General features: G+C 54.1%; 1 protein-coding gene across 1 annotated transcript; it reads right to left on the bottom strand.

Moving 5' to 3' along the window:
• Positions 1–535: 535 nt before the first annotated feature.
• On the bottom strand, positions 536–21,280 carry IP6K3 (inositol hexakisphosphate kinase 3). The gene is made up of 6 exons (XM_059178612.1): positions 21,103–21,280; positions 12,081–12,415; positions 6,457–6,661; positions 5,083–5,258; positions 3,752–3,927; positions 536–2,020 (listed from the first exon to the last, which is right to left on the bottom strand). Exons 2-6 carry the CDS (start codon positions 12,277–12,279, stop codon positions 1,589–1,591), a joined length of 1,188 nt encoding a protein of 395 aa, XP_059034595.1. The 5' UTR covers positions 12,280–12,415; positions 21,103–21,280; the 3' UTR covers positions 536–1,588.
• Positions 21,281–22,317: the final 1,037 nt, after the last annotated feature.

Genomic DNA, 22,317 nt, shown 5'->3' with positions numbered 1-22,317 from the left:
CAGCAAGGAAGTGGCCTAGTAAAAGCAATATTTAGGGCTCCATTTTGTCATTAGCAAATATTTAGTTTTCGGCTGACTTCCTTTTTGCCACCCAATGTACTTTGACTCAATTCTCCCACCATGGGTGCAGAAAATGCAAATTAATCATGTCGTTACCTCAGCCAAACATAATTAGGGAAGTTAACTTACTTCGAAATCCATATAATATATCGTACAATTAAACAACCAAAAAAAAAATTTTTTTTTTTTAATCCAGGACTCTTTCCTTCTGTGAGTGTGGCTTTTTTGAAGGTTGATTGTAATTAGCCAGGAGAATATAAAAATTATTTGACTTTGCATTGTAGAAAGAAGTTTAGATAAAAGGACAACTTACGAGGTCTGGTACGTGCCTTGTAGATACATGGAAATATTTGATTAGCTCCCATTTCCCCCCTGGGACCCCCAAAGGATTGCAGGAGATCGGTGAACTGTTCTAGTCACCCATAAAGTGGAAATGCCATACAGTGTGATGACCAGAATAAACAAACAGAAAGAGTAATAAGGTACACCAAATAATCACTGGTGACCTCAGCAATTTTATTAACAAATTTATTTCCCTAATTGGGTAACGTATCTTCGTGCTCGACTCAAGGGCATTGTAATAGGTTTCCACGCTGCAGAAGAAGGAATTAATTAGAACTGTTTGCTCTTTGTTCCGTATTTACACTTGTCCACCAGTCTTGTAAACATTGCGCCTGGATTGCTTGGCCCTTCAGGCTTCTCTCTCCCGACTCCCCACCCCACCCCCAAAATAAATAAATAGAAAGCAGATAGTGTGATTTAACAGCACTGCTCATCCTTCCGGCAGCCCCCCCCCCCCCCCCGAACTGTGCTTTATGAGCTGGTTTGTGGCCAGAACTGCACAGAGGCATCACTTCCAATAGGTACCCGGAAGTCTAGAAAGAGACCCTCATTTCCTCAGGCAGAAATGGAGAACCCAGGGGCTCGATTTGCCAGGACTGTGTGTGGTTTGCCCTTGCCCATTCAGACCCTGGGTAGGAAGCTGGCAAGACGGGCAGATCAGTCCCATGTGTTCCTGCCCCACCGAAATGCCTCCTAGGAAGGTAAGAGACAGTCATTCGTGAGCTCTGTCTGCTCTTGGGGTGGGCTGCCTGTGTGAGCAGAAAAAACCATACACTTGTGACCTCACTCTTCTGGTCTTCTTCAAGTAGAGTTTTTTGCCTCATAGCTTGCCAAGACGTCAGCACAACAACAAAAAAGCATTTTTCAACGCAAATTCTCTAGAATCTTACTGTAACGCTGGCTTCTCCCTCATGCCACAGCCCTCCAGTGTACTCCATGATAGTGCCATTCCACTCTGGCTGTCCAGCCTTGGATAACCGGCATTAGCAGAAGATGCCAGAGGATGTGAACTTACTTCCAGAGCTAGTTTCTGTAGCAGCCATTAATATCCTCTGGCCTGTGTGGCTCTTGAATGTGGCTAGCATTATCACAAAAAGACATCTGACCGTGTCTGGAGTACCCTGGCTACCAGTAGGTCCCTTGTGAGAACTATACTCTAGAAAAATCTGGATAGGCCCAACAAGCCTCATTCTCCCTCTTGAATATCCTGCAGGATCTGGATGAGGTTCTCTAGGCCAAAAATATAGCCTGTATCTGGTCCATCGTAAGAGTTGCGCTCGTCCCAGGAGCCTTTGTATGTTGTGTGGGCAAAGTCGATCATCCGGATGTCAACTTTGCTGACACCTCCAGAAGAGCTGCCGTGGGCTGTCCTTTCTGGTGGCTCCTGCCCATCATAGATGATGAGGAGAGAGCTGGAGTAGAACCGGTAGGAACTCTGGCTTCTAATGACCGAGAGGAGGGCACGGAGCTGGCACTGGATGGGCTCCAGGAGCTCCATCCGGAGGCGGGTTCCGTCATGCAGGAACTGATGGAGGGCCTGTCGGAAGCCCTCGACAGAGAGTTTTCTTCCGTAGTACTTGTCTTTGCAGAGAAAGTGCTTCTTATCAACTTGATAAACCTGATAATAAAAAAAGAAAGAAAACGTGAAGAATTGCCAACTCAAGAGAAAGCTTGCCACTGCTGTGGTTGCGGGGTTACAAGCTAGCGTGATATATAAACAGATTTCTGGGAGATGCAGGGCAGGAATGGCTGAAATGAATGGAAGGATGATCTTCCATCAAGCGCCAGGGGAACTTTCACATTTTAAAATGCTTTCTCTGCAAGCCCTTAATAGGAATTCAAGGTCTACATATCCTTCACCCCATGAAGGTGACCCTCCACCCGTAACAAAAAGCTCTGGATCGCCTTTGCTGTGAATTTCCAGTGTCATCCTCCAAATCGTGATTTAAACCCTGGCTCCTGGCCTTCTTCAATTCAAATATTAGCGAATCCAAGCTAGAACGCTTTAGCAGGAATCTGAGATCGCAGCCAATGGCCTTGGAAAGCCAACTAGATTCAATTTTCCCCAGTAAAGTTTGTAAAATCCTTTCTCTGCAGATTCTAAGGAAACTGTCATGGCTTTTGGGGTAGAGCAGGGTTGACTGAAGATAAAACAATAAGAAGATAGGCTGGATGAGGAAGAGATGGGGTTTTCCAGGAGCCAGTGCCACTGAGGGGAACCCAGGGAGGAGGATCGCAGCAGCTCTGCGGGGCTGGTGGCTCCTACTTGGCACCAGCTCCTCCCCCCTCCCCCCGTCATGTCTTGGCCACCAGAAGGAAGCAGATGGAGAAGATGCTGATGGGGGGACAGTGGCAGCTGCTCCCATTCATTCAGAGGCTGTACTGAGGCCAGTGGCTGGCGTGGCCGTGACTTGGCTTACTTCTGTCTGGCACACCTGGAAAGGGCAGCCCATATGTGGCCAAGACAGTTTCTCAAGTCTTTCCCACCTTCAGATTACGTGGTATGTGTATGGAAAATCAGTGTAGGGGGAAAAAAAATCAGAAGGCTATGATAGACTTGCTTTGGAGGGCGGGAGATGGGCTGTTAAATTAGCCATCATAAACACATGACACTTGTCACTATCTAAATAAATCAGATCGTTTTCAGAAGATTGGAGGTCCGGAGAGAGATTCCGTTTACACCCCGAATCATCACACTCCATTCTCTTGAGGACTGCATTCCAAGCCTTCCGAGGGACATCTGTGCAACAAATTTATAGACTCCACTTCCAGCTTCAAGGGGTGGCAGTTTCAATTAAGGAAAGCCTCAACGTGTACCATCAAATCAGTGTCTGGTTTTGCTTTGAGAAGATAGACGGTAAGAGCAAACGAGTGGGGGAAAGTTGATTTCTTCTGGTTCTGTAGCCCCTGCCATGAGCCACGTCAGCTGCAAAAATGGGGTAGAGTCTGGGCAATAAAAAAATGAACTGTTCCTTTGCCTCAGCTGAACAGGCCACGACCTTCCCACTTCTTTAACCAGAACAGACAGCAAAAAAACCCCAGAAGACATGCAGTAGGAATTTGAAGAGCAGAGTGCCTTATGGCCCCTGAGAAGGAGAGTGTTCAGCTCTACCCTTCCAGAGACCAAGGAAGCCACGGAGTGCACAGAGAAGCTCTTTTTCTGTTCTCTCCCCAGCCCCTGCTCACACACTGTCACCAGAGGTCTGCTCTCCACGTGGACAGGCTCCACGTGGCCCCTGGGAAATTCCACCTACCGCAAACCCTCCTTTGTGGCTGGCTTTGTGGGCGGCGGTGTCCGCAGTGGACACACCAGGACCCCCAGCCCCACGACGGGCCCTCTGCCGCCTACCTGCATCCCACAGATGCGCACACCCAGGCAGGCCGAGGTGCTCTGCGCGCACTTGTGCATGTGACGAGCCTTCTTCTCCTCAGATGCGTCATCCCCGTGCTGCCGGGTCCCCATCTTCAGGTCCAGGATACAGGGGTGCTTGTACTGTGACACGACATTTTCCAGCAGCAGAAACCCTGGTCAGGCTAAGTTCAGGAAGGCTCTGTGGACTGGAAGGCTGCGGCCCCTATGGAGGCAGTTCACACGGCCCCATGACTGCCCGGGACCCCCTTTTCAGAGTGCCATTCCTTCTCCCCCTGCTCCGCACGGACAAGCCCATCACCCCTCTTAAGAATGCAAAGTATTAGCCTAGCAGGCTGCTTTAAGAAGTCCATTTATTTAGGGGGAGTTTATGACTCTGGGAGCTTCTTTTCCTTTCTGCTCGGAGGTTGAAATTTAAATGCAGGCGTGAAATCCCTGGCAGGCCATGCCCAATTTACATTTTACGGCAGAAAATCATAAGGCTAAAACCTTGAGTCACTGAATGGGCCAATACCTTTTGGGAGAAGTGGGTTGATGTTAGCTTTGGAGATGAGTTGCAGGAATATTAATTTCAGCGGAGTAATTATCCTGCAAAAGCTTCTTAGGGATTAGGGTTGCAGATGTGTCTTAGTAAATACTGTGGAACCAGTCACCCGTTTGCAGAAGGAGCCCAGCATTGACAAAAGGGTATTTCAAGCCTAAATGTACTCACTGAGAACATGGCAGCCTGAGGTGGTAGTGGGGAGTGCCTCCCCTAAGAGTCTCCCTCTCGGGCACTGCCCTGAGGGGGCACTGCACCCCCACACCCCATCAGCTCCACAGGGAGACATCTGCGGGGAGAATTTGGAGGGCTAGAAGGGAGGCTGGGGTGTGGGGAACCCACCCAGCCCTCTGAGCCCCCTGCCACCCCCACCCAGCATGGCTGTCATAGTTCCTGTCTGCCAACAGACACCCTCAGCCCAGCCCCTCTGCTCAGGTGGGAGCCGCGACATAGCCAGAGGCCTGGCCATGGGCATTATGTTCAGCTTAATTCCCAGTCCGACTTCCCCCATAATCTCTGATTTTCTTTTTCTTTTTTCTTTCTTTTTTTATTTTTTGGAGGGATTAGATGTCTTCTAGGTCCCAGATTTGAGGGCTTGTGCCTCCATGTCTCCCTTGAACTGGTCTCTCCCTGCCCCCCCCCCCCGTCCTGGCACCCATGTCTGTGTCTCCCCCTCCCACCCCTGCTCCCCTGTCTGCCTGTCTTTGTCACCCCCTTCCCCCCGCTGCCCTGGCCTCTGACAGGCAGCAGGGAGTGCCGGCAAGGATACGGTGCCGCTGGTTCTCCGGGTACTCGGTGCACAGGCGGGTCAGGTGGGCTTGGTGGCACTGCAATCCCCACGGGTTAAAGCTTCTCCTCTCAGCCTGGTTCCCTTTAACGTCTTCCACGAGCGTGGAGACTGGGGCATTGAGATGGAACTCGGACCTCAAGAGCGACGTGGCCGGTCTGTGGGAGAGGGAAGCACATGGCAGTCAGAGCAGCCATGGCCAGCAGCTGTGGCCGGAGGGCTGGGGGTAGGTGCCCGTCCCTCAGACAGGGCTCTCCTGGGCTGGGCTGTGATAGGGACAGCCCCTAGCTGCTCTCCAGGCTGCCTACAGGGCCTCAGAGTACCCCTGCTGCCCCATTCAGGCCTTGGGCACCAGATCGGGCCACATTGCAGCCCTGGCAGGGCGTCTCTCCGAACCCCAGAAGAATTCATTAGAGCCTGGCGCCTCCTCAGAGGGCTGAGGTGGTTTAAGTTCACTCGTAAGTGATCTGGATTCCTCTTGCACTCTCGAGATGATGCAGTGTGGGGACCGCAACCCTGCCTGGAATCAGAAGGCTGGGATTTTAGGCTGTGAGTGTGTTGTGGCACTATTTCCTTGAGACCTCAAAATGCCCTTAGGGCCGGGAATCCTGCATCTTTGGTCTGCCTTCTCTCCAGTCCTCTGCATCTCGGCTTCCCCATCTGTGAAATGGTGATAATACGTACCTGCTTCCTGACGCTGAGCCAAGAGAGGTAATTAGATCTGCTGTGCTCCTTGGAGAAAGGAGGCACTTTCATTGTATTAGCTCCCTTTTGTTTCCTATAAATGTTTTGTAAGTCCCCAGGGGTCCTTTTCATCTGAGAAAGGTCGGCTAACATTATCAGAGAGGTTTTGGAGACTTCTCTGGGAACTTGGGTGCCCTGAGCTGCCTGGTCTCTGAGATCCACGGTGGGGGTGAGGGGTGCAGGGGGATTGTGTTGACCTCTCTCCTAGTCCCTTCCTGACTGCTGGGGAATGGTGACTTCGGACTGCCATTAGCCATTTGTCCCTTGCGTCAACTTTTCTGGGTTTCTGTATTCCCCCCACCCCCACCCGGAGACACTGCACAGTCTCCGTAAAATAAGTATTTAATTAAACAAGTATGTGCTGAAATGCCTGTTCCGTATAGGACCCTGCGTATGTGCCAGCTTCTGAGATAAATACATTGTGGAGTCCCCCCTCTGAAACCACATAAAGGAAAACTCATGCCTTCCTTTGGTCACCTGGATGTTTCTAGAAGGAGATTCCTGGGAATGTGTCACTTCCTCGGCCCTGTTGGGAAGCTGTGGGCCTTGGCGCAGGTGGGAGCAGAGCTGGTCCCTGCTAGGTTAGCTGTCATCCTGCCATGCGGCCCTTACCTCTCCTCGAGCGAGTGAGCCAGCTGCCACTGGACGAGGGGGTGGGCGCCACCACTGCTGCCGGTGGTCTGCTGGAGCGTCTGCCATATTGCCACTGCTGCCGATTCCGTGGAGACCTTGAAGGGCCCCCGGTTCTCCTTCAGCGGGGTGGCCACCAGGCTGAGATGGCCTCGGCTGTCTTTTTGGAGGTGCACCGTGATGGTGCCTGCAGAGCACACAGGGGGAGGGGAAGGGGGGAAACCAGATAGAATTTACCTGGTGGACATGTTGCAAGGCGTGACATCCTTCTGAATTGCAGTTTAAGGGCACTGATCAACACTCCCCCCACTTCCCTAACTGCTCTCTCAAGGAAGAGCTACGGGGACCGTTCCAAAATGAGCCCAGGGCCGCGGAGCCTGCAGAAAATAGCCTTGGGCTGGTCAGGGCGTTAGCTCTCCTTCCCTGTATCTCTCTGCCCTTATGAGCTTTGAACAAAGCCAGCCCCGTACATTTTGTCCTCACCTTCTGATTCCTTGGTGCACACTGGCACCTTCCCAGGCACAACAGAGCTGTTCCAGTGGGGCCCAACCCAGGGTCATCGGAGCCGGTCTTCCGCCAAGAGGGCCCCTGTGCCTCAGGAAGGCCGTGAGGGAAGTTGGGGCCCATCCCATAACTTCCTGTGCCTCCTTCATCATCCTTTCTCTCTCCCTTCCCGTTCTGTCTAACCAGCTTCTTCCAGGAAGCCTGCCTCAGACAGCCTTCCTGGGCTCGGCCTCTCTGTCCCCATCCTTTAGACCTCTCCCATACCCACCATCCTGGCTTCAACACGGATGCCCGCCATCTCCTTCAGTTAGACCCACAGCCTATGAATATTACTGACAGAACATGGTTCTCTGATAGAAAACAGGAGGCTGGTGGGATTTCTCCAGCTACGGTAACTCCTGCCCATCGAGTTTGTAATCAAGGCACAGCAGCCCGCTCTGAACGCTGCTTGTGAGCGTGGAGAGTGTGAGGAGACCCAGTGAACAAACATGCTAATTGGCTTCTCCGGGACAGGGGCCAGGTTGGGTAATTAGGTCTGGCACGCATGTCAGCGGCTCTGTGGTCACCCCTGTTGGATTTCTTGCTCTGGCGGCACAGTCCAGGCCTTCCCCCATGGGGCTCAGCATCTGCCCTAAATGGGTGCCTGGCCTCGCCCAAGTTCTGCTGGAGGTGGAGCTATGCTCTTGGCAGTGTCAGGGGAGATAGCCCCGCAAGTAGCTTTGGAGTCCTCGGTTCCCTGTTCTTCCTGCCCCTGATCCCTGACTGTTCCAGTGGCTCCTTCTCTCTCCAGGCCACCCGGCACCTGGCTCCACCCTGCTTTGTGCCTGGCAGGCTGACCCTGTGAAGTGCACCAGTGGCTTCTGTGCCCCTGATTTCCCAGGGGCTGGGCCAAGGAAGGACATCGGCAGGAGATGGACTGGAGCCAAAGAAAGATCGAGGTGTTTATCTTCCTGGTTTCCTCCCTGTCACAGCATGGTCCTGTCCTTCTGTGGCCTCCCTCTCACTGGGTCCGTGACCCCATTCCCATCAGGCCTAGGGGTGGTCACAGCCTTTCAGGGGTGCTGGTCCCTGCGTGCCTCATCGCCCCCAGTTCCCTTAATCCCACGTGCATGTCTATGAGCCATCCTTTTGAAAACTCTCTTCATTTAAAGCCCGTTCGGCACACCGCTCATTGCCTGCTGGGACTCTGACCTGGGTGGGCTGCATGTGATCAGGTCCCCCTCAGGTATTTATTTTCTCCCCTGCCACTTGGTCACTTTCTCAGCACGAGTGGTAATTTTTGCTGAACCAGCGCTCAAGGCAGCTGATTTCTCTGCTTGCGTCCCTGCCCAGGCTGGTCAGTGCAGACGTTCATTTCCAGGGCTGCTCTCTAATTCAGCAAGTCGCTCTTCAGGGCCATCTGTGCCTAGCTCAGCGGCCTTTCTGGGCTAGTCCTGTCATCTCAGATTCCCAGTGCCCTAATTTCGCAGCCCGAGAGTGACATTCAGTTTTTTCTAGCTCCTTAAAAAAATTCTGTGTTGCCTCAGCTCATCTCAGGCCCCTGAATCTTGTGAATTAATAATGATACAACTAATAATACTATCCCTGAACCTGGCATTTTGTCGTTTACCTGAACCCAGGGGTTCCACCTGGGAGAGTGAGGGGCTGATGGCAGGTTGGGGAAGGAACTGCAGTCATGCTAATCAGTGCCGTGTTCGTCTGTTACCACTGAGTGACAGCAAGCCTGCGAGGCCCTTGCCTGTATCACGGGGACTCGGGGAGATGGAATGACTTGCCCAAGGTCACACAGTAAGGGGCGGAGCTCTGAGAAAGGCCACAGCAGACATGGCTATGGAAGAGGGAACAAGCTGTAACACGGAGCCAAGGACGTTATTGGGAAACTCCAGTGTTGTCATGCTGTGTTTACTTGTGTGTGGATGAGGAACGCTCCTGCTGTGTCCTCATCACATTTGGTTCGGCCCTTCTGTTCCATGGGAGCGAACAGAGAAACCTGTTTTGAGAAGGCCATTGGTTCAGAGGGGTGGGAGTGCCAAGAAGCCTAAGGACGCGGCGTTTCTCTTGCCATTCCTCTTTCCTCAGGCAGGAGGGCCACTCTGCTTGCTCCAGGGAGGGCCAACCTGGAAGCTGGCGCTGGCCCCAGAGCCCACCCCTCCACCATGGGGAAAGGAGAGCGCGCTAGCGTCTGTGCTTGTCCTTGGGGAGCTTGGAGCCTCGTGGCTGCTGGGGAGCCCAGGACGGTGTGCCAGCCAAGGGCATGGCCCTTTTGGGTCTTTTGTAAAGTTCAGCTCACCCTCTGGCCTTTTCTGCTGTGGGACTGTGGGATTGGGACACGCTCACCAGAAACCACTGTCTTGGGGAGCCCCAGCCCCAGGAGGCCTCCCTGGAAGGACAAGAAACATGACCTTCTCCTGCTTCTCTAGGCTCCAGCTCTTGTCTGATCTCATCAGATCTGACTGTCTCAATAAATGGAGGCGAGGAGAGGTGCAAAATAACCCAAAACCAATAAAATCCAAAAATCATTTCTATTTCTCATATTGTCAGAGCTACCCAGCCAGACTTCGTGTTCCTGCCTCTCCATCTTCCTGCACGCCTCTGGTTCTGTGTCTCCACCTATCTGTCTTCTCCCCTCTCCCACATCTCTCTCCAGCTCAGCCCAGACTTTGCTCTGAAGCCGGAGATGCATAGCAGATTGCTGCAGATGATCTCAGGTTGCCTTCTCTAAACCTAAGCAGCCGGTCATTGGAATCCAAACGTCTTGGGGCTTGGCTTGGTTTTTAGTCAAGATTGTGCTGGTCCCAGCCTGGCTTCCAGCTTGCTTTGTGTGTCCATGGGAGCTAGGCCCGGAGGGACATGGGCCCCCCACACTCTGCCGCCTCTGCCTGGCTGGGGGTAAGTGGGGGACAGCCAGAGCTTTGCCTGCAGTCACGCCAGCCGGGCAGACAAGAGTGCTTACTGCCACAATTGCCATGCCCAGAGCATCTCAGCAATTTTGGCTTGGCCAAGCAGCTTCCCCAGCCTCCGGGAATGTTCTGTCATGTATTTATTTTTAAGCTCATGAGAGCATTTATTTGCCGGCGTGTATAATATGAATCTGGCTCGTCTGTTAACCAGCCAGACTTAGGAGTATGTCTTTGCTCACCCAAAGCTGACAGGTACACTGGGAGGCAGAGAGATGCAGGTCCAAAATGTTATCCTGCCCTAGGAGCCCATCAAAAGGTCTGGACAAGCTCCTGGCATGGGGAGGCTAGCCTTGGGAGTGACGTTCCTGCCCAGCACTCTCTGATTTCATCACAGTGCAGAGCTATGAGAAGGGAGAGGCTGTGCTCCATGGCACACAGTGGCCACTACAGAAACAGCGCCTCTCTGGGGGAAACCCCCTGTGGCAGCCTTGTGGGCATTCAAGTCCCCCTGACCTGAGGTCACTCATTGAGTGACTCTGGGTAAGGCACATCACGTCCTTATTGGGCTAGATGACCCCCTGACCTAGCTTGGGAGGCAGGCTAGAGTAGGGGTCTGGACAGTAGACTAGTGCCCGAGAGTGCCCAGGAGGGGTGCTGTTCTCCCCCTCCTCCCTCAGAGGAATGGGCACTTGTAGACAGGACCCAGGGAGGGCATCAGAATGGGGTCCTGCAGACCAAGCAGCCTCTTTCACTTTCCTGCTCTGCCTGTGGCTGCCCCGGCCATCTGCCTCAGCTCCAGAGCCATGTCCAACAGGCGTGAAATGCTGCGGGCAGGAGGCCCCTCCACGCAGGGTCCTGCCACCCCTTTGGTAGATTGAGTTCCGTTGCGAAAGGACAGACATTCATTCCAGTGGGTGCTCTGACGACATGGGCAGTGACGACAACAGATGGGCAACCCCGGCCTGCAGCCCCAGAGGCCCCAGGGGAGGCCTGCACAGGCCACGCACCAGCCACCTGCCCCCCTCTCTCCCAGCATGTGGTGCTCACAGGCCTCATCTCAGACTCTCAGAAGGTCTTCGCAAGCCGGCACTGAAGCGGTGCTTGGGGCTCAAGGCCTTGGCCCCCAACAGTGGATCTCAGTCTGAATGCTGGATACAGATTCTTGGGCCCTGCCCCCAGGGGTTCTGGTTCATAGGAGTAGAAGGGAGCCTGGGAATCTCCATGTGAACCCCTATACCAGCCTTGGTCAGTCCCAGAGCACACTCTAAGAAACACCCACAGAGCTAGGCCCCATTTTTCCTGGTTATTTTGATCATTGAAATTCAAGTAAGTTTTTGACTGACTTGCTTGGATATTATCATTACTTTTACTGCTGATGCATATTCGAGGGCAGAAGCTTGTAGTCACAACATTTAAAACCTTTAAAAGAGATCTTTTCTCTGGGGACTCGTCCCATTGAGGGGTTCAAGGCCAGCGTTCTTGCCCTGAGCCCTGTGAGCCGCATTTACTGAAGGCTGGGTGTGATCAAAAGGCCTGCCTCGTGGATGCTGGCCAGCTGCCCAGAGGGCCTCTGCCTGGAGGCCCACAGCTGGCGGCCAGCCAGCTTCACCTCCAACCAGCCTTCACCCCCCTGAACCCACCTTGTACTCAGATCTAGAACACACACGGCTCTGTGCCCCGCTTCCCCAGCTCTACCTGGAAGGCAGCCCATGGCCCCGGCTTGGTCACTAGGTGAGAATGAGGAATTCTCATCTCTTAGACATGTCAGGTCCCTGCTCCTTCATGCCCTGACCCAGGCCTGAGGCTCCAACCATCCACCTGGGTCTCCAGATGGAGGGACAAGAGGCCTTGGCCTGCCCTGTCTTCCCCAGCCCCAGTCACATGGCCCAGCCATGGCACCCCTGAACCACAGAGCAGACTCCCTAGCAGAGCAGGGTGGGGCCGGGGTATCATTTCACCCCACGCTCAATTCCTCGAAGCCTAGTGGCTTGAGCTCGTTTGTAGGGATGCCAAATGGTATTAGACTCCAGGCCTGGAGGCTTGAAGAGTTCAGAGAAACTAGGACAGTGAGGGCCAGCCAGACTGTGGGGAGGGGGCCTGTCTCCATGGCAACCTGGGGAGGCGGTGGGGGTTGGGGGGGCGTCCAGGAGCCTGGCCTGCGATGGCCACACAGAGCTGCAGCCGGCTGCCGGGAACACTCACCTTTGTACTGCGGGGTGAAGCGCTTCATGGCCAGAGGCAGAGACTCATAGAACCTCTGCTCCTGGGAGATGAGAGGCTTGCACACGGTGTGCTCATCGTACTTCATCACGCTCAGGTGCCCCCCGACCTGGTGCAGGAAGGGCTCTAGCCGCACGCCCACTCTGGCCTCCCCAGCATCTTTGCTGTCCTGCACAACCATGTGTCCACTAGAGGAAGGCCTGGGCAGCTCCCGTACAGGGGGTGGGGCCGTCAGTGGGGCTCAGCTGTCTCCTTAGTGGCCTTGATCCTCATCATAGCACAGCTGTCCCTCTGTCTGTTGGCCTGGGAGGGAGCCCCTGGAAAGCAGAGGAGGAAGGTGGAAATGGTGTGAGGGAGACAAGGTCCTGGGAGGAGTGGAAGGACACACAGTTCCCAGCCATGCCCACTGGTAGTTGAACAGATTGTACAGAGGCTTCCGTCACTTCTAGAATAATCCATTACAAGAAACTGGTACTGTGGTTGCTCTGGGGAGCCAGGATGAGAGATAGACTTCTCTGAATCCCATCCTGTTTAGCATTTTTGAAAAAGCAAATAACACACACAACCATAGGCTTCCAGAGTGCCGAGATTGTGTTTAACTCCTCATATCGTGTTTCCTGCCTGCTTTTGGGAACGTTGGTTGCAGGCCCAAGGAGAGAGCAAAGTTTCTGCTGTCAGGGTGCTTGGTGTCTCGCAGGGGCCCGGGGGGCACAGCAAAACTTTGGTTTTGTCAGCACAGCTGTGCACACCCGTCTGCGTCACATCTTCAAGACATAATTGCCATGTGACTCTAAGAAGTTACCAAACCTCTTTGGGCCTCAGTTTCCCCATCTGTAAAGTGAAATAGTAAGGATACTTTATGGACATAGGACAACATTGAGATAAAGCCCATGAAAAGGTTGGCTGAGGGCCCAGAGCTAAGTCCTCAATAAATGTGATTTGTTGTAATTATTTCTAGCCTTATTGCCTTAGTGATCATATTTTTCCAACAGCTCTGGGTTGGAAGGAAGGCCGTGTTTCTCACCGCCACTTTGCACAAGAGGGAAGTGGGGCCTGCAGTGCCTTGACCGGGCTCTGGTGCAGGCCAGGGGCAAGAAAGGAGGAAGTGGGGACTGTTGGTCTTGGGGCCTTATTCCTTATGAACTTCTGCTCCCTTTTCCTCCTGCCGGAACTCTGGGCTGGGAATACAGCCCCGAAAGACACCCTGACTTTGTCTTAGTGCCCAAGGAGACACTGTGAGGGGAGGATCTTCTGGCCACATTTGTCCTGTCCCGCCTGAGAGGACATTCCCACAGGGGTGCCCATCACCGCCAAGTTATTAATACTCTCTCCTCCGCTGGACTCCTGGCCAAAGATGCCACCAAGCTAGGCAGCCCTGGACATGATTAACGCTCTAAACGACCTTCAGTGCAGACCATGAGCATGGCCAGCCAACTCCATGCGTGGAGTGCCTATCAGTTTGTTCAGGACCCCAGCTCAGAGAGACCCCCTGCTCGCCCCCAGGGGTTTTTCTCTCTCTCTCTCTCTCTCTCACTGGCTACTGATTTTCAGGCCACAGAGTGCCCCTCTAGGAAGGGGGAGGTGTGTTGTCTGGTGTGTGCATTTGCTCTGCTGGGTGCAGGACGAGGCTTCTGAGAGCTGCACGTATGGCCAGAGCAGGACTGGGGAGGTTAGGGTGGCCGGGCCAGGTGGCCAGGGCAGGGGGAGCCTGAGGCCTGATGGCGAGGGGCTGTGCTGACGCAGCAGGCTCGGCCTCCCTCCGGGTCTGCTCCCAGATAGCACAGAGGGAGCCCCACTTGGAGCCTGTTCCACGAGCTGAGAAGTCAGTAGGAGGCATCTAGATGCAGAGGCAAGTCTGAAATCAGTGCAGGGACAAGCTGATACAGGATAAGGTAGCCCAGTTGCTTGGCAAACCCAGTCCTACTTGGCAGATGTGGTGAAGGCAAGAAGGAAGGTAGGAGAGAAAAACCCAGGTGGCCCAGCACCAACCAACCAACCAACCAGGCGTGGCCTTGCCAGGACTGCTTAGCAGTGCTGACACCTCCAGGTGGCGTCCCAGGCGAGCCCTCCTGCGTACCCTTCTTACCCATGCTCCTGTCTCCCTAATGCAAACTTAGGGTGGGTCAGTAGTGAGGTAGTGGGTCTGCTGGATAATCAGCTTGTACTTCTAAAAAAATCTAGATTTGGGGCACCTGGCTGGCTCCGTCATAGAGCTTGTGACCCTTGATCTTGCAGTCGTGAGTCTGAGTCCCATGTTGTGCAAAGAACTTCCTTAAAAAAAAAGTCTATACCCAGCAGGTCAGGAAACTGAAGCTATTTCTGTCAGGGCTCACCTTAGGGTACAGATGAGGTGATCTCTGAGGGTCGTCCTGCTCCTGAGCTCTGTGGTCTGTGGTTCTGACATGGGTCGGCGGGAAGGGGCAGCGGGAGCAGAGGCATCAGTACCTGAGCTAGGCAGGTGGGCTCTGCTGCCGCTCATGGAGGTACTCTGTGGCTTCCCCTTGGCACTGATGCTGACCTTCTGTTCCCAAGGTTGTCTCTCTGTCACTGGGTATAGTCTTCTGCTCTATGGGAATGAGCTAGGGAAGACCTCCATTTTTCTCAGTTCTCACCCTTAAGTTCCAAATAAATAATTCAAGCAGACAGATCTTTCTCAACCAGACCTTCCTTTTGCCACACACAGGTACATCTGTCATCGGTGTGGGCCTTGGCCTTTGATCAATGCCCTGTTTCCTCAGAGCACTGGGCAGGGAGTCAGGAACCCAGATCTTTCCCAAGTGTTCCCACCAGCTTGCTGAGGCCCCTGGGATGAACTTGGTAATGTTCGTCTGAGTCTTGGTTTCCCACCCACTGCCACAGCCTTGTCACGATGCTCAGATGACAGAACGCACAGCATTCCTTTGTGGAGTCCTTTTCCCAAGCATCCCCACCCCTCGAGGCTTGTCACTGCGTGGGTTATTCTCAGGACTGACTCAGCTCGGGTGCTGGGAAGGCAGGTGAGGCGCCTGCCTGAGACAGGACCTTACGCCCCCTCTGACACCCTCGCTAAGTACACTGGTCTCCCTTCAGTGCGTCAGAGGGAGACAAATGTCTGCTCTCCAGCCCACACTTCCCTCCATAGCCCCACAGCTGGACCCTCACTCAGCATCCTGCCCTGGTGTTCCATGGGAAGGAGAAGAGGGAGAGAGCGAGGGAGGGAGGGGAGAGAGTGAGATGCCCCCAGCCAGAAGAGCTCAGCTAGAAGCCCCTTCCCCAGGAGTCCTGGACAAACGGCCCAGGTCCCCGCATCCTATCCTGTCACTGGCTTGTATCCTGAATGAAATAACTCTGGGCTCACTCCAGGAGACTCAAGGGCTGAAATTTCTGATGGGCCCCACTGTCCAGCTGGTGGTTGAATGAGGCTCCATGGTGCTGTCTGTGTCTGTGCAGCCCCACGGGGCCCGGGTGACAGCCAGCCTGCCCCCGGTCTGAAAGGAAGGTTACGGACAGCAGGGCCTGCAGTTGTGTTTGGCTTCCAGAGTGGGGACAGATGATGGTATCAGTGATGCTAGACACAGGGACAGAGGCCACCAGGCCGAGGTGGATGAGTGCCTCTCTGGCTTATCACTAGCAGCTGGCACCTTTTCTTCCCGGAGAATCTGTGTTTATGTAATCTTTTGCCCCAGGCTGAACCCGAGTTCATTAAAAATTACAGAAGATAAGCCCCTGTTCCAGCTTGCTGCTCGCATTTTAGGCAAGATGGCAGATGAGGCCACCAATCAGACTTCTACCGGCTCTAACTTAGACTAAGTTCGTCATGAACCTGGTCTTACAAAATCCTGTCAGCTCCCTGTAATATGGAAACAAGCTGGCTGACTGTGGTCCTTGTTGGTGCTGTTCACAAACACTCGGGTTTTCCTGCGGGGATGTGGTGTGATTGCACTTCCTTGCCCTTGGAGGATAGGCGCAGCCCCATGACTTGCTTCCGCTGACATATGCGGATGGGAGTGCCCTGTGCCACTGCCGGTGGGATCCTGGAGGGCAAGCCATTGCCGCGTCCTCTCTCCCTGGCCTGCCTTGGAACGTTCTGGATATGTATGTAGCCTGACAGAGAGGTACATCTTTGCTCTCAGAGGCCGCTGCGACTCGGGGCTGGTTTGTGAGGCTGGTGGCCTCGTGCCCACAACAGGATGCCCAGCAGGGAGCCTGGAAGTTGCAAGGGATCCCACTGGAACCAGGCACTCAAAGACTTCCTGCAGAAATGCACCCTGTATGACATGAGCCGCTCCTCTGAAGCATATCCTGGGGTCATGGGCTCTGTAGTCCCTATCTCCATTTCTGAAGTCCCCATCTCTGGTGGAGAAACTGAGGGGCTGAATTGGCAAAGGCCACTGGCTCACTTGGGAGCTAGAGAGCATTCCCTCTCCTCTAAAGGCCTCAGGGCTAGGGTCCCATCCGAGGCCCTCTCCACTCTTTGTGCCGCTGTGGCCTGCCTACCTGGAGCTCACACCCGGTGGACAGGGTCCAGAGGCCCACTCAGCAGTGTGGGTTCACAGGGCCATGGGTGAAGGGCTCCCACCAGCAGGCCCCTCACGACCTTCCTAACCCTACACCACCACAAGCATCATCCTCAGACCAGAGCAGTAGGACCTTCAGAGTGTGATAACCTCTCACATGTACACGAACACATCTGTGATTACCAAAATACAAATTCATTTCAAGGTACTCTTGAGCCTCTAGTAGTTTTAATCTTCATCCATTCTCTCAATCAGCGGATACTAAAAGTATAATGAGTATCACAGGGGGATGCGTAGGGAACAAATTATGCTGAAATGGAGTCCTAGCTGAAAAGTTTAGCAGAGGTACTGCTGTCTCCTAAGGTGGGTGTGGTGTCACGGGTTTTGGATGGAGTCTTAGTTGGGGTAGGCCATCAAGGCCTGAGGAGGGGCTATCTCCAGTGAGGGTGGGGCAACAGTAAAGTGGTCTGGGCCAGCCAGGAGACCAGAGGGAAGGCTGTGAGCGGGGGTAAGCCTGGCCTGCTTCACTCGCAGGCCTAGAGGGGGCCTGGCCACATAGACCCGGGGTGCCCAGCTTGTCTGGCTCCTGATCAGGCCAGGGAGGAGGGGGTTGCCTGAGAGGGTGAGGTGTGGAAGGAAGCCTTCAGCATCGCATCCCAGTAAATCTGATGGGGTGAGGAGGGTGGGTGCTGGGAAGTGTTCTGAGGAAAAGATAATTAAGAAGCAGCTTGTAGCAAAAGAAGACTGCTGTATAGGCAGGGTCAGCTGCAGATTCAAAGGCTGCATGGTTTATGGCCTGCCCTCTCGCCTCTGAAGTCCTATCGTGCATTTTGCAGGCCTGCTGGAGCCAGAGGTTTGGTACAAGTACCATTCAATGTCTGCAATGCCCGAGGGAGCATTTTTTTAGATCTATTCGAGAGGAGAGGACCCAAAAACCATTTAAAACTGCTTAGGTCGTAATGGGCAGGAGGATTTTTGGAGTTTCTCATGTGGCAGAGGTCTGTGTATCATCTGGGGCCATCCAGGCTGGGAAATCAAGAGATTATTTCCTGTGGGGGTGGGGGGCATGTTTTAAAATCCATTCTAAAAATGACTCAAGGGCCATGGAATGGTGGGCCCTCTGTGTGCGTGGCCACTCCCTGCCCCCCCCGGCCCAACAGGATCAATAACGAGCCCTGGTGGACGTCACATCTCACCTTCTCAGCCATGGCTGAGATATGTGGCTTGGCAAAGCGTCTGTTCCCCAGGGAAGGCTTGATCCCCAGAACCCCAGAGCAATGGGGAATATTAGAGATATTCCTCTATCACACAGACTTCTTTCGGGGCTGATTTTATCCTTTGAGAGATTTCTTTTGTCTCTCTCCTTTTCTCTTAACATTTAAAATCTCCCAATGTTCCTCCAGTTTGAGGACCAAATGCGATTTTAATACAGCGATTATTAGTTTAGAAGCCCTTCAGCCACTGACAAATGTCCTTAGCGGCGGCAGCAGCAGCAGCAGCAGCAATGTTCTGAGCTTGCTGTCAGGGCGGGAGACGCATGGGGCAAAGATGACTCCAGAATCCCAGTGGCCCTGGAAGGGCTGCTCCAGGGAAGGCAGAGGCTAGAGACTTCTCCCTCCCTGATCCCTACCTTGTTTTGACCTCATAACAGCACCCCAGGTCCTTGGGGATGTTGGGTATGGCTAATAATGGCTCCAGCAGCATTGCCCAACTCCCTCAGGACCTCACCCCCTTGAAGCTGCATCCAGGATCTTGGATACCGCTAACCATCTAGACGTGCACATTTCCCAACCTCTGACCCCCTTCCCCGCACCTCCCCACCTTTCTCTAAGCACTGCGATCAGCAGCCACCTGCCTTACGTAAGAGGTCTTTGAGCCAGAGACAGAAGGTTTTGGCAGTGGTTAGCATGGCAACTTTATGGATGCAGGAAGAAACAGCCTTTTAAGGTCAAAATGCAGTCATGGGTGGAGCAGACATGTGAGCGTGCAGACGAGTGCGTGCGTGCGTGCGTGTGAGCATGTGGTCGTGGTCCTTCACACCACGGGCTGGAACTGGCCAACTCTGAGGAGCCTGCCGCCTGTTCAGGGAGAAGGTGAGTGGGCCTTCCCCCAGCAGAGGGCAGCAGCAGACGGGCCAGAACCGCCCTGAGCAGGAGTCCCTGGCCCAAACCCCACAGCTGGCCAGCCCTGGTCCTGACAGGGAACACATCCGGGACCTGGCTTTGCCAGGCATGCCCTCATAGAGCCCAGGACAGTGGCTTGGGGGCCACTGCCTTCCCAAGGGGCAGTTTTTCAAGAGCTCAAAAGTTACCATCGAGGGGCGCCTGGGTGGCTCAGTGGGTTAAAGCCTCCGCCTTTGGCTCAGGTCATGATCCCAGGGTGCTGGGATCAAGCCCCGAATCGGGCTCTCTGCTCAGCAGGGAGCCTGCTTCCTCCTCTCTCTCTGCCTGCCTCTCACATACTTGTGATCTCTATCAAATAAATAAATAAAATCTTTAAAAAAAAAGTTACCATCGAGGTTGATGACCCTCTCTCTTCTCTCACCACGCCCTACTTTTTCTGAGGAGTGTCTGGCTGGTGGCAAGGGGAGGCATGTTCTGAGGAGTGGGGTGCCTGGCCCCATTCACAGTATGAGGGACCTCAAAGCCAGGGACAGGTCTTTCTGAAGAGGGGACAAGGCGTATGAGCTAGAGGGCACATCCGAGCTGAAGGGAACATGGTCCTTCGCAACCCGACTCAACCACTTCCTCCCCGTAGCAGCTGGACCCCACAGTCCCAGCCCTGCTGGATAAGGAAGAGTATTGGCTTTCAGTGAGCCCCTGTATTCCCCATTCCTGGACTCCTCCTGGCCTCTCATCTCACTTCCCAGAACAACCCAATGCTCATAAAGTTGATTGACATTCCCTGTGGCTGCTGGTGAACAAGATAGCAACCATATGTAAAGAATTTTTTCAGGTCCCCTGCTCAGAGCAGAAGAACGCAGGGAGAGACACGGGATGGCTCAGCCTGGCCTGCTACCCCAGAGCACACCGGCAGGGTCCCAGCGGCCATAGGCCCTTCGCAATGGACAAGCTTCTCAGATTCCTGATACAGAGCTGGCTCTGGGGGAGCACAGCACAGGAGGGGACCAGGAGACCTGGTTCTGCCTCAGATTCCCTGTCCCTTTCTCCATGGGCCTCAGTTTCCCTTTCTGTACTGAGAGCTGTCTGACTCAGCCATATTCTCACCCTCCTATGAGACAGCTGGCCCTTTAATTCAGGAAGTCAATGTGGTGGGCGGGGGTATGGAGACAGGTGGTTGGAATAGACAGTTTGGGATTGAAAGGGACTTAAAAGACATACTGACCCATATACCTTGATTGGATCCTGGTCTAAACAAAGCGATAAAAAACATCCAGGGGGCCACTGGGGAAATTTGAATATGAACTCCATGTGGCCATTCTTCAGGAGCTGTTAGTTTTGTTAGTGGGATAATGGCATTGGGGTTATGTAAGAGCCTCCTGAGGTACGTTGGGGGGAAATGCTATGATGTCCCAAAATTACTTCAAATACTTTAGCCTTAGAGCAGTCAATGAAGCGTATGGCAAAGGTCAAACAACCGTGTAAATCCTGGGGTAGGATATGCAAGGTTCGTGATATCACTCCCTCTACATTTTACTGTGGGCTTAACATTTTTCATAGTAAAAAAGATTCAGATATAAACTGGTAGCTTTTAAAAAACTTGGAAGCCTGGGTCCTGCCCCACTGGATCTGAATCTCTGGGGAAGGAATCTGGCATGGAGGTTTTTAGATTCCCAGAGGTCCCAAGGACCATGCCAGGCTCAGACAGGTTCAGGTCTCAAGTTTACTGAAGGCCAAGAAGAGCCCAGAGAGAGGAGGCCCCCCAAAATTCTGCCACTGCTCAGGGCAGGGGCCCTTGGTAGTGACCGTGGTCTACCAGCCCTGCATGGGAGCGCCCCGCACCCAGGCCATGGATGGCTGGTCACAGGAGCTGACGTCACCCCAGCCTGGTGCACTCCTCCCCCTGGCGGAAGGGTGGGGCTGCCAGGACAGGACACGCCGTTCCTGGAGCCCCAGGGTTGCTGTCCACGTCTCCTGGGACAGCTGCCTCTGTGAAGGGTTAAACAGTGCGAATCACTGGCTCCAGCCCCTGTACACAGCTTCCTCTGCAGTCCCAGCTCCCCAGAACCGGCCCTGCCTCTGTGCAGGAGCTGAGGTTAGAGACCCGGGGACGCCCTAGGAAGGGTTGGAATCACTCCAGGGGTTGGGGGATAGAGATGGGAGACAAGTGAATGACAGAATCTCTGTGTTTCTGACTTGACCCAACAGCACCCCCAGACACATAGGTGCACACAGAGGTACAGACACCCCCAGAAAGACTGGCCCCTCTGCAGGGTGGGCCCCTTGTTGAGGGGTGGGGTCATCCCAACCTGGGTGGACCCTCACTCCAGCACCATGAAGGGTTCAGCAAGGCCCTCCCTGCCCTATCCTCCCTGGGGCGGCACTCACCAGGGGCTTCTTCCTGGAAGGATGGCAGGGAGCGTGTGGAAGGGAAGGTCCAGGGGGAAGTGATCTCCTCGTTCGGTGCCTGCTGATGGCAGGCTCTTCCCAGCGTCCCAGCACCGAGAACTCACTATCCACGGCAGTGCCGCTGGAGAGGTCTGCCTAGACTCCAGTCTGCCCACGGGCCTGGATAGGGAAGTCACATGACCCTGGGGGAGGGCTGGCAGGGGCTGGCACATCCAGCTGTCAGCTGGTGTATGGCTGCCCTGAGCAGGGCCTGAGGGCCTAGGAGGGAGGGGAATGAAGAGGAGGCCGAGGAGGAGAGGTCTGAAGGGGAGAAGCAGTCAGCTCCGCTGCCTGGATGGATGTCAGGCCCCGCGCACCCAGGGCCCAGTGCGTCAGGCCCCTGGTGGGTTTTTGATGCCTTGAGGTAAGAGTAGGCTAGGGAGTCTTATTTTCCCTCCCCCAACCCTATTCCCCCATAATTTTACTGTCAGTTTGCCCCAAGCTGTGGTCGCCAGAGAGAAAGTCATGCAAGAAGACAGCCAGTCAACAATCAGCTTAAAGACAGTCAAGTAGTTTTTGAGACCCTTATGTGTTCTGGACTTGCTCCTTGCTCAGCTGAGCTGACCCAGGAACCTGTCTGACCTGACCAGTGATGGTTGTCAGGGAATTATGGTGAGGGCAGAGGAAGGAGTGTTTATCAAGTCGAAGGGCAATCCCAGTGTATTTCGTGGGCAAACATGGAGCTTGGGGCAGGGGGCAACTTGCCCAGCCTGGGGGAAGCAAAGAAGGCATCCTGGAGGAAGCAGCCATCAGAGAGACCTGAAGGACAAACAGGATCATCCAGGTTGGGGTGGGGAGAGAGGGTGTGGGAAGAGCATGCTAGCTAAGGGAAGAGTATGTGCAAAGGCCCAGAGGCAGCGGGGAAGAGGGTATAGTCCAGGAGGTGGAGCCACTCAGAGTGCCCAGAGCATGCGAGAGGTGGGTAGTAATGACAGAAGGGCCTGAGGTCGGAGATGCAGGCTTCAAAGGTCTCTTGGCTTCTCAGGAAAAACCGAAGGGCTTTATATCAGGAAGGGCCGGGTCCAGATTGGCATTTTGAGCACGTCCACTCTGCTTTGGGGAGAGTGGATCAGGTCAAAGATGGGCAGGCAGGTTAGGAGGCTGCCAGGTGCTGTCCTCCAGGTTAGCCCAGCCTGGTGACAGGGCTGAGGCAGT

The sequence above is a fragment of the Mustela lutreola genome, chromosome 6 (assembly GCF_030435805.1).
Source record: "Mustela lutreola isolate mMusLut2 chromosome 6, mMusLut2.pri, whole genome shotgun sequence".
Lineage (NCBI taxonomy): Eukaryota > Metazoa > Chordata > Mammalia > Carnivora > Mustelidae > Mustela > Mustela lutreola.
Note: the sequence above shows the minus strand (reverse complement) of the source record. Positions and strands in the feature narration are given on the sequence as shown.